This window comes from Actinia tenebrosa, unplaced genomic scaffold (genome assembly GCF_029948245.1).
Source record: "Actinia tenebrosa isolate PJP-AT-01 unplaced genomic scaffold, QUT_ActTen_1.0 PGA_scaffold9__36_contigs__length_13948895, whole genome shotgun sequence".
Taxonomy (NCBI): domain Eukaryota; kingdom Metazoa; phylum Cnidaria; class Anthozoa; order Actiniaria; family Actiniidae; genus Actinia; species Actinia tenebrosa.
This window is the reverse complement of record NW_028292586.1, coordinates 5168437-5179831: the sequence shown is the minus strand read 5'-3', so window position 1 is coordinate 5179831 and position 11395 is coordinate 5168437. Positions and strand designations below refer to the sequence as shown.

Below are 11395 nucleotides of genomic sequence, written 5' to 3'. Positions count from 1 at the left end.
CATTATATGCCAAAAAGCGCAATATAAATTAATAGATTATTATTATTAATATTAAATAATGTAATGCGCAGCTTAAAATTTTAGATTGATAAGTGCGTAATATAAGTTAATAAATTATTACTATTATAATTTAGCGACTTTAATTATTCTTAGTGCAAATTAAGAAATGGCTATTTAGGATTTTTCTGCTCTTCTTGCTGTGGTGAATCAAACTAGTCATTGTAAATGAATATGATTTAAAAGTTATCATTACTCGTTATGTACTTCAAGCGTTGGAAAGAAACGTGTAGAAGTATATTTATTGTGATCGCATAATACTTGTATTTGAAAGAGAAATTAGAAATAAAAGGACACTTTATATAAAACACGAGAAGACAGTGTAAATCTGAGGCAAGTTAAGTCACTCTTATGTAAGAGATTGGTGAAATATTGTTCTAACATAACGCCTACTTTATCAGGTTCTACTTTGAAGAAAAACCGACTTTCTTTTTGATATAGAGTCTGAATAGATTTAATTTTTTATTTTGCCTTGCTTAAAGAAAGGATAGAGCAATGCAATCTATATATGCCACACTCACACACAAAGGGTGAGATGCTAAGCCAGCTGAATAAGAGGCTAGGAAGTGGCGGGGTACATGTGTTTATTCCTATTTCGAAATTGTTGTCTTATTCAATACTGCATTAACGGCCATGCTGAAAAGTAAGAAGAAATAAAGAGACATATTTATGTATGCAAAACGGGGCCATGCTTTGCTTTATAATACGCAACCTCGTTTCCAAAAAATGCAAAGAAGGACAAGGATGTATCGCAAGAATAAAAAAACAACTCGGAAGGGTGCTCGATATATTAGCATTTTCCCTTCTCGTTGGTCTTGCCAATACTATGACAAAAAAAACGGAAACTCTCCCACAATTTCTATCAGAATTTTACCACCAAAAGTTCCACTCTACGTTTGAAACCAGGATTTCAAATTAACTCCACAGAGTGGTTCTTCGTCGACTGAACCTAATAGGAATTTGAAAAGCTTTTAATTTCGGGGAGGGAGGAAATCCGGAGAGAACCTCTCGAAGCACGGCAGAGCGGCAACAAGAACTTGAATGTGCATGTTTTACTATAGTATTCTATGAAAAACAATATTTAATATGCAGCAACAAGTTATTAGTTTAGTTTATTCACCGCTTTAAGCTGATCTTTAAATAGTCCCTTTCACAGTTCCCTGTGCCATCTTGAAAGGTAGCCGTGCCTTTGCATCGAAGCGAGACGAACGGTGAGCTTGCAATGATAGAGACATGTGAATAATTGTCCAAGGTGTTAAAAAAAGGTCTTTATCATTGCAAGCTCACCGTTGGTCTCGCTTCGATGCAAAGGCATGGCTACCTTTCAAGATGGCGCAGGGAACTGTGAAGGGGACTATTGTTTTATAGCGACTTTTCTTATGAATGGGAAACATGCATCCAAAAACCTAATGAAAGTTAAAGGCTTTTGGGCATGAAAAACTATCCACATAGTTTCGAACCGATCTTTAAATTCCTTTAAAATAGTCGTATTGGTGCACAGGCACGGCTACCTTGAAAGAGAGCGCAGGGAGGGAACTGTAAAGGTGACTTTTATTAGTTATGAATCGTGAAAACATATTTATATTGACCAAAGTTTAGTCAGCAAACTCAATTAGAGGCTGAAAATTTGTGGATAGACCAACAAAAGTACAATGATTTGAAATACCAGGAGTTAGTACGAGTCGAAAGTCTGAAATGAATTCAGTAAATACGAAGAAAGTGATTTAAGTTCAAAGTTTACAAATTTTATAAGGATTTGCATGTTGATGGGCAACAGTTTGCCTTACAAGAAACTAAAAGGAAATTTTATAAAGTGAAACGCTATACTGCAATAATAGTTCTATCCGCGTGAAAATCGAGAAAACGTATTGCAATAGTGCATTCATTATTTACACAGCATCAAATCCAACAAAAACCCAGACTTAAGGTCTTAACACTTTGCGTCTTGGGATTCTGACCATCGTCAAGTCCTATTCCTAGTCAGGGTTCTATTCCCAAACAGATAGTGAATATGGCTTTCTCGTAAGTGCATGTAACTTTGTTTTTTAGTCGATGTATCGCATCTTTGTGGGGTATGTTCGCTTTAGACAAAGTGGGACTCCAGAAACACAGTCGCCTTCACGACCCAGCATGTGTTAGAGGAAAAAACGTTCTTAAGAGGAAAAGCTTTAAAAGCTTAAAAGGATTCACGCGAAGTCCGACCATTGACAGGAAGAGCCATGAAGAAACTCAGCGAATTTCAATGGTATGAGATTCTCTATAAAACAGACAAACTTTATCTGAAGTTTTATACTCTTTCATATCGAATAGAGGACTCTGGGGTACAGAAGCAACGTACAGAGGAAGGAATTGCTTCAAAGTCTAGGATGCAAGGCATTCGACTTGCTGGTCTCCTTTTGGCATTTCTCTTACACATTCATCAAACTGATGAAAAAATCAATGAAGGAACGAATACTTTTTTTGCCAACGAACAACTAAAGAAAACGACAATGGAGTCAACGCTGGAGAATCAAGATGTTAGTAAGAATTCGAGAGAAGTTCAAGGAGAGTTCTTTGAAGCAGGCGCTGAATATAAAGGACTCACCGACATCAGAAATTTAAGAGACGAAGGGCATCCAAAAGACAAGGCGTTTCTTCCACGGTATGTTGACCTTTGGGCAACGAAAAGCAAGACGACTTTGAACAGTAAATCGAATATCTTTGAAAATATTGAAGATTATCCAGATAACGAAAACGGTGTAAGCCATCCCAAATCAAAAAATATGAAAAAAGATAAAAAAATATTGGAAACTAAAAAAGCGCGATCTTCCAGGCAAAGAAGGACATCTCAGACACCAGAAACCACCCTGGTCTGTGAAGAGGAGCTTTCATGTAGAAACAGATGTCAAAATCCTCGTAAAGGTTTATACCAAACACAGTTGTCGTGCTTTTGTGACGAAGATTGTGAATTCTTTTTAGACTGCTGTGCAGACTACCATGACTTTTGTGGTACAAATGGACTAAACATGACAAACAGCACAGGACACAATACAAGCTTAGCAGAAAATCTGGTCAACCAGCAAAACAGAGATCTGTGGAAATGTTACCATGGAGATGTCGTGCCAGGAAGCATTGGCGCCTGGATGATTGGATTGTGTCCAAGTTCTTGGCCAGAAGATGATGTCCTCTATCGGTGCAGGAATATTTCAGAAACCGACGAGATTACTAAAGATAACTACCGCTATCTTCCTGTGTACACCAACAATGGCAGAGTGTACCATAATCGTATCTGTGCTCAGTGTAACGGTGTTTCTTCAAAAGATTTGACTGAATATGCCTTGTCCATTGAATGCGATTTTACCCCTCCACGCCATCTGAGCTTTGAAAGCACACTATCCTATCTTTTTGACTATTGTTCAGACATACATTGGTCACCAAGGAAAGGAGATGATCCAAGAAGATATTGTCTTATTATTGTAAGTCCTGTAAGTGCAGCTAACAGCGTCTCAACATTAGATATCGATATAAAAATGACCCTTGCTAAATGTTTGACAGGCAAACCAGGAATAGTGACCAGACGCTACTTTTATAAAAATATTGACTGTGCAAAATCTGACCTGGATAATTTGAACGAAATATCTTGTGGTCCAAACATTACAGCTTCTGCATACGGAATTAAGCTTCCGGGGGAAACATCTCATCTTCCCAATTCTTTGTCTGTCATCTTTGACTTCAATAATGCCAATTCCAGAGGACTCGATTCGATGCAAATCAAAACACGATGTCCTTCTGAACAAGTATATGATCATTACCTGGATATCTGTAGAGATGCTTTACCAACCTTGCCAAGCTTTTCAGATGTTTACGAATACCAAGTTGTCCTGTGGCTGGAACCAGGTATCTCAAAATTTGAAGAAGATGACTTTTATCGTCGAGTCCTTTCACAAGCACTAGCTGTTCCCATTCAGCATGTACAAAATATATACGTATTTCAAAATATTTCTTTCACCCTCCAAGTTCGGAAAAACGAACGCCTTCAGCCAAATGCGCAGAATATTTTAGAATTCACAACCCCATTCAACACCACCATCCATGGACTCTTAAGAACCGTTATCAAAGCAACTAAACGAATACTAAGTTGTGCTAATCGGCAGAAGTATGACAGGAGTGAGTACACGGTACTACGAGATGATTCGTCAGCAGTCGTCATCAAAAAGACAGGTGAAGTCTTCCAGTCTACAGATTACTACCTCAATACAACTGAAGCATCAACTTCAGCCAATGACAGCCAAGCTATATTTGTGTGCCGTCATCACCAGATATCTATCTGTTCAGGGGTGTATATACTGATTAATGAAGGAGAGTTCAGAGTCCTGATGAACAAGTCCATATTCGTGAACGCTTCCAAACAAGTTTATGATTTGTCAGAATACACATGGATAAACAAGAGTGTGCTGGTCTGTGAAAACTTTTCTACAATCTATTACCAATCCAAAGTCGTACCAAAAGACGATGCAGTATTGACCACCATAACCATAGTCTGCATGTCCTTGTCTATCATCGGCCTGGTGTTTGTCCTCGTGACTTATTCCTTGTTCAGTGAGCTACGAACACCACCAGGAATCAACCTGATGAACCTCAGTGTTTCTATTCTGCTGGCACAACTGTTGTGGTTACTTGGAAGTGGACAGACAGACACAACCATACCATGTACTGTCATCGCTGTCATTCTACATTACCTCTTCCTTGTCTCTTTTGTGTGGACGTCAATCATCGCCTTTGACACTTGGAGGGCTTTTTCTGTAGAAAATAACGCATTTTCTGACTCTAAACGTAAGAAATATGTAAAGATCCTTCGCCATGTGGCAGTCGGATGGCTTCCCGCTCTGGTCTATGTGGGCATTTGTGTTGGTCTTGACTTCACAGATACTGTGAATATTGGATACAAGTCCAGGATAGCATGCTGGATGGCCAATAAATGGGCCATCTTGTATTTCTTTGCTGTTCCAGTCTTCATATTTCTCGTATTCAACATCATGTTTTGTTCCATGACATTTAGAGCTATAAAAACCACGACAGCACAAGCAGGAGCAGCCTTAGACAATAACACCAAAAAGAACTTTGGTATCTACGTACGTATCGCATCACTGATGGGCTTCACGTGGATCTTTGGATTTGTTGCTCCGTTTGGTTGGCAGTTCTTATGGTACCCTTTCGTCATTCTGAACGGCCTGCAAGGTGTTTACATTGCCTTGGCTTTTGCCTTGAACAAAAGATCAAGAGGCCTGTACAAACGCATACTGGGCAGTAAATCTACACCCCAGCAAGCAGCAAGTCTTTCTACAATTTCGAGATTAAATACCCATGACTTATCATACAATGAATCTGATATAAGGTTGTAATAAACTAAATGAGTGTTTATGAAATGTGTGAAATGAGTGTTGCATAAACCTTTTGACAAACAGTCACATAACTTTGATAACGAACCAATTTAGCTCAAGGTCCCTTGAGAAAGGTTCTGCTGGATGGCTAACAAACTTTAAACTGCTTCGTAATATGAAATCGAAGTATCTTATAAGGGAAAAAAATATTTTTGAAAAGGTTCAGATACGACATTAGTAATCCAGCAAAAAATGTTTAAATTAAGGAAGTTAGATTTTTATTTTGCAATGCAGTAACAATCACGTGTCAATCTATTGCAAAAGGCCTATTACGTCTGATGAGCAAGAGGCTCATGTTTAAGCTTTTGATGCCAGATCGAATTTTTATTTAGTAATTTTTTTTCGAGAAGGAGGAAAACCGGAGAACCCGGTTGAAAAAAACCCTGGAAGCGCAGGAGAAGAACTTAAATCACATGCGACACCGGGCCCGGGAATCAAACCGCATGTGTGCTCAACTGCATTGAGACGCAGCTCACATGACACCGCGTTAATAGATAAACATTTAGGATTTCTTCAAATCATACGAAGAAAACAAATAGGACTTTTAGTTTTCAGACAGACATTCATTTTGAAGTACTTTAATTCCCGGGATGTCTGCATGTATATTCTATACAAACCTCTGCTCATATTTAAAAAATATAGGAGAAAAAATATATAATTGAGTTGCATGAATCAATTCTTATTTTATTTCAGAACATGCCTGACAGATATTTTTTTATACGCGAAGGCCACAAACATAATTGACTTTACTTTTTGCGACCTTGAATTTAAACATCAGCAAGGAGTGTTTTCGTTACTATAAAATAGAAGATTTGAAGAACAATGTTGATCTTGGGAGGGCACCTCGTGTTTTAAAGATGTGCGGTCTCACTGTGGTTTTTGCACAGTTGATAAAAAAATAATATGAATCAAGAAAATATATACATTTATTAGATGGCGACCGTCGCAACCGAGACAAATGTAAGCAGGGTTCCTGGTCGATGTTCGTTAAGAAGAATTTAGATTTGAGATAATCTAGATATCAAAATTACATATTCATCTGATATTACTCTTGTTTGTAGTATGTCGTATTCGTCGAAAATGAAGAAAACATATATATTCCCATATATGACCACGTAATTTTGTGATTATGGAATCCTTGTAAATAAAATATCTGCATGCAAATAAAACTTTATGTTGCCTCTTGGATGGTTACATTCTTCAGAATAGAACAGTTATAATCTACAGCTGTAACGTAAGAGCACGCAGTAATATTACATTAACCCCTTCCCAAGCCCCTCTGGTCGGAAAAAAAGCCAGGTGTGACGACGTGGTCAGTCTGCTGCCATCCAAGGGAACGAGAAGCTACGAGCCACAGAATTTTACCTCTGGGTTCCCGAGGATGGACTTCTGCTAGCCCAAGTGAATTATGGATATTTGCCCATAGACAATTCAGGCCAAAGTGAAATGGTAATTGCTATTTGAAAGTACACATAAAAGACGTTAGCTAAGACATTCCTCTTACCCTTTGACTTGTTGTGATCAGGAGATTCGTGTGACTTGTACATCGTCTGAGCTATGCCGGCAGAAGAAATATATATATATATAAATAATCTTATTAGTAATGCTCAGATTTGAGAGTAGCAGAGACTGCTAATATCTCCGAGTCCACTCACACGCGCTACCACGATGTGCAAATATTTTATACATACAATACTCAACTCACATGTTGATTTTTACGGCGGGAGGAAAACTGGAGAACCCGGAGAAAAACCCTTGTGGCAAGGAAGAGAACAACAAATCAAACAAACTCAATTTACTGTACATATGGCGTCCGCAGGGCATGAACAAGCGAACCCGACCCCGACCCATTGAACTCAACGGTGAAAGACGACGCATTAGCAGGCACCCAACAAACAAGGGGAGCGGGGAGGGGACAAAGAACCAACCAACAATATTACAACAACAACAACAACAACAACAACACTAAAGAAAGACAAAGAAACAAACTAGGGACCATGTTTACTAAAACAGTATAAGTATTTCTATTTCTATGTTTAAAGTTATCCATTTTTTTGTCTTCAAGACATCAAACTCATATGATGTTATGTAATACACTACTAATGCTGACCTGAAATCCCCATCTTGTGGCAGCCCGGCCTAAAATCATAATCCTATAAACAGTAGGCTTGTTAAATTCCTTGTCAAAGTCTGCCTGTGTAAACAGATAAATATTTAAGACTGATTTCAATAATTACTGAAATATTATTTTTAATTGTGTTTGTATTTGACTGATGTCAATAATTAATGAAATATTATTATCATTATTTTTATTCTCATGAGAATAACGAAGGACTAGCCACCGAAACGTCAGTAAGTTTTTTCATCTTTTCACGGTGTAAAATTTACCCTTTTATCATTACTAGATTATTATATTAAACCTGATACCCCCCCCCCCCCCCAAATCATTCTGTCCCCCTGCGAGGGGAAGGGGGAGCGAAAGGACGTCTGTTTTCTCAGGGTATGTAGTACTCTTTAAGACAGATACTGTGTAGTTGTTTGTGACAAGAGTTTTTATAATTCTATTGGGAAAACTGCTGCAACGGTGATTTCTTCGCTATTGTCTCAGTCGGAACAATGAATCAACATTTGGCGACATTGACTATGTATTGACAAATTAGTAGAGTATCATGCACTTGCTTCTACACACCCATCTTTGGTTCCCATCATTTTAAAATCTTTACAACAACAATAAATGGGAAATTTTTTTTAATCGATAAAAAACTACTGAATAAATATCTTATGAATCCTTGCTTCTACACACATGTCTAAGCAAGCATAGACACTCACATTTTAGGTTGCCATCATTTCAAAATCTTTACGATAACAACAAACAAGAGTTTTTTAAATTGATTAAGAACTACGGGAAAAATATCTTATGAATCCTTGCAATCAAAAAGCAGTTAGTGAACACCGTCTTGAACGATCGTTTGTATTGAGGCAGGCGCCAGGCGTATAGGAAAGGGTTGATGACGGAGTTGAGGAAGAAAATGGAAACAGAAACCATAAAAGCTGCATACAGATAGTTCTGATTACAAAGAGAACAATATGTAGTCAATGAAACAACAACAAGGTACGGAACAAGGGAAAAAAATAGCAACAGACTAGTAATCATCACTACGATCGTTAGTTGTCGCTCTCTTTGAACTTGTAGTGTTGGCCGAGTTGTGATGTCGTTTGGTGTTGTTTCTGGGTCTTGGTTTGTGTTTGGTTGACCAGGAATTATTATGCGGTAGCGCCTTTTAATCAGCCAACGCAGGGCAGCATATGCTAGTGCCATTGTCATAAGTGGTATTGCATGATGCAGGGAGATATCTACAATGTAGTACGTGTCATCCTTGATCCCGAGAAATTGCAGCACAGAAAAGAAAACACTATAGAGCCAGATAAAGCAAGAAACGAAAATGGTGGTTCTGAATCGAACGTGGTTGCGATGAAATGTGACAAATCCACAGGCAAGTATTCTTTCCAGTGCAAGAGCCACAACGAGAAGGACTCCGCTAGTGTAGGTGATGACTCCACAAAACACCGCAACCGTGCGAAGCCCAAGCTTAAAGGACCCATCCGACATTCCTTCCAGGACTGCTACACCATATGTAGGCATTGCCACAAGTCCTGTTAAAAGATCTGTTATGGACAATGCTGTGATAAACCCAGTTGATGGTCTTCGGAGACATCTACTGGGATCTTTATAAATAACGAACAAAAGCAGACCATTTGCGGTTGTCGCAAGTATAGCAAAGATTATCGTTGCTGCGCCAACTCCTAGTATAACAAATGATGGCACGAGATATTCCATTTCGGTCAATACCAACGCTAAATATCCAGTCTAAAGATTGAAAGAAGAGTTCAACTTAACCAGTTTGCACTCTATATACATACATAAAACGATGACAGGTGGTTTTCTCTCAAGCCCCCCTAGGAGATTATAAAAATAAACAGCCAAAATTTTGAAATTGTGAAGTCCTTGATGTGGGAAACTTGAAGATCAAAGACTCAGTTTCATGCCTGGCAAGAGGACACAAAGAGATGCGTTTAGAGATGAGAAGCTCTTGGTAAAATTTTAGGTGTAAATGGGCCTCACGATTTTTTTTATTCATGGCTTGAGGAATCATTCAAAAATTCAAATTTTACTCAAATATGATTTAATTTAATTTCTAATAATCGATTATTTAAGATATTCGTTTTTTTTCCTTCTTTTTTCTGAGGCACGAAGACAATAAAGCAATAGCCAAGGAAAGAAAATTTGGAGCTAAGCAATACCCTGCAAAACAAAAATTCTAACACAGAATACAAAAAAACTCGTTCATCAAGAAAGACAGCTGCATGTGTCATAATAAGGTCACCAATAACAAGTCAATGACTGAATTATGAAATTTTTACAATGTCGAAATTACTTGTCTAATTTCAGTCTTTTCGATATCTTCAACATCTTGATAAAGGAACTTTTAGGTATACAATTAATTTAGTAAGAAAACTAGTTGTAAAAGACAACGTTTCGCTGTCATCTCGACAACATCATCAGGTCTAATGAAAACTGTAAACTGTACTATAAGTAATTACAGCTAAAGGAAGTGTGAAAGTTCAATAAAAAACAATGAAATAGAATAAATCAAGTGGAAAAATGGCAATAAAAGTGCATAACAATGAACATCAAGTGAGAAACAAAAACAAAAAACAAAAAAAAACAAAACAAAAAACAAAAAAAAAAAAAAAAAAAAAAAAAAAAAAAAAAAAAAAAAGAGAGAGAGAAAGTGAAAAACAAAACTTAAATTACTATATATGTAAATAGAGTTACGTTGTAAAACAGAGTCATTGTTCTCACTTGAAAGTACATAAAATAAAATATTGAAAATACTTAAAAAAACGGCAGATAATGCAGTGACAATCCTTCTTTAAGAACATACTGATAATGATAATGATAAGATAGAGGATATTACATGGGGGCGCGGAGATACGAAATTTATCTTCGAGTGTTGAAAAGATCTCTCACGAGTGAGCGCAGCGAACGAGTGAGAGATTTTCAACACGAGAAGATAAATTGCGTATCTCCAAGCGCCCCATGTAATATTCTGTTTATTATATAATTATCAATGAAGTATGTTTTGGCTTTTTCAGGCAATTCTTTCCGTGTATTTTTGAATAGCCATCGCAATGGTGTTATTTTCACACGTGAAAACAACATGTTATTTTCACGTGTGAAGATATCAATTTTTTCGAAATAGAGAAAAATAGATATTTCATTGGTAATTATATAATAAAATAATGTATTTAATTATAGAGCGCCATTTCTAACACTTCAATGAGGTGACAGTACAAAATTAATTATTTACAAAATTTGAAAATGCGCCGCAAAAAAAGTAAGATTTTGGATACTCTTTATAGTTTTTTAGTCTTTTAATGTCTATCGGGTGACCATGTTCCAAACTTTATAACACGATCTCTAGATCTAATCAAGTTAAGCAAATGTTGTAAAATTTATTTGTCTTCGGGTTGACAGTTTTGTTGTCAAGGTGACACCTTTGACCGATCATTGAAAAAAAAAATTTTTTCTAAAGATCTCCTAACCGTTAAAACCATCGATTTAGTACCAAGCGACGAGCAATTGCCAATAAAATATTTCTAAAACTTGATTGAACTTTCAGAGCAATTTTTTGTCCCGTGTTTAAAATAATATGTTGACCAAAGCTCTATTAGCTATTCGGAGGTTGAGGGAAAAACTGGCGTTGCAGTGCATTGTGGGGCTGTTTTAGAGGATTGAATAGACGCCATCTTGGAAATATGTATATGTATATTTAGAAAACTCATTAATAATTCATGAAGAAAACACAATAGAAATCATGACCATGAAGGTGATTTTATATCTGATAAAGATTCGT

The 11395-nt window shown here is 37.0% G+C and overlaps 1 protein-coding gene across 1 annotated transcript; it reads right to left on the bottom strand.

The window, feature by feature from the left end:
• Nucleotides 1–8376: 8376 nt before the first annotated feature.
• On the bottom strand, nucleotides 8377–9315 carry LOC116293180 (uncharacterized). Its single transcript, XM_031700579.2, has one exon. It carries the CDS (start codon nucleotides 9313–9315, stop codon nucleotides 8377–8379), a length of 939 nt encoding a protein of 312 aa, XP_031556439.2.
• Between the last annotated feature and the right edge of the window lie 2080 nt (nucleotides 9316–11395).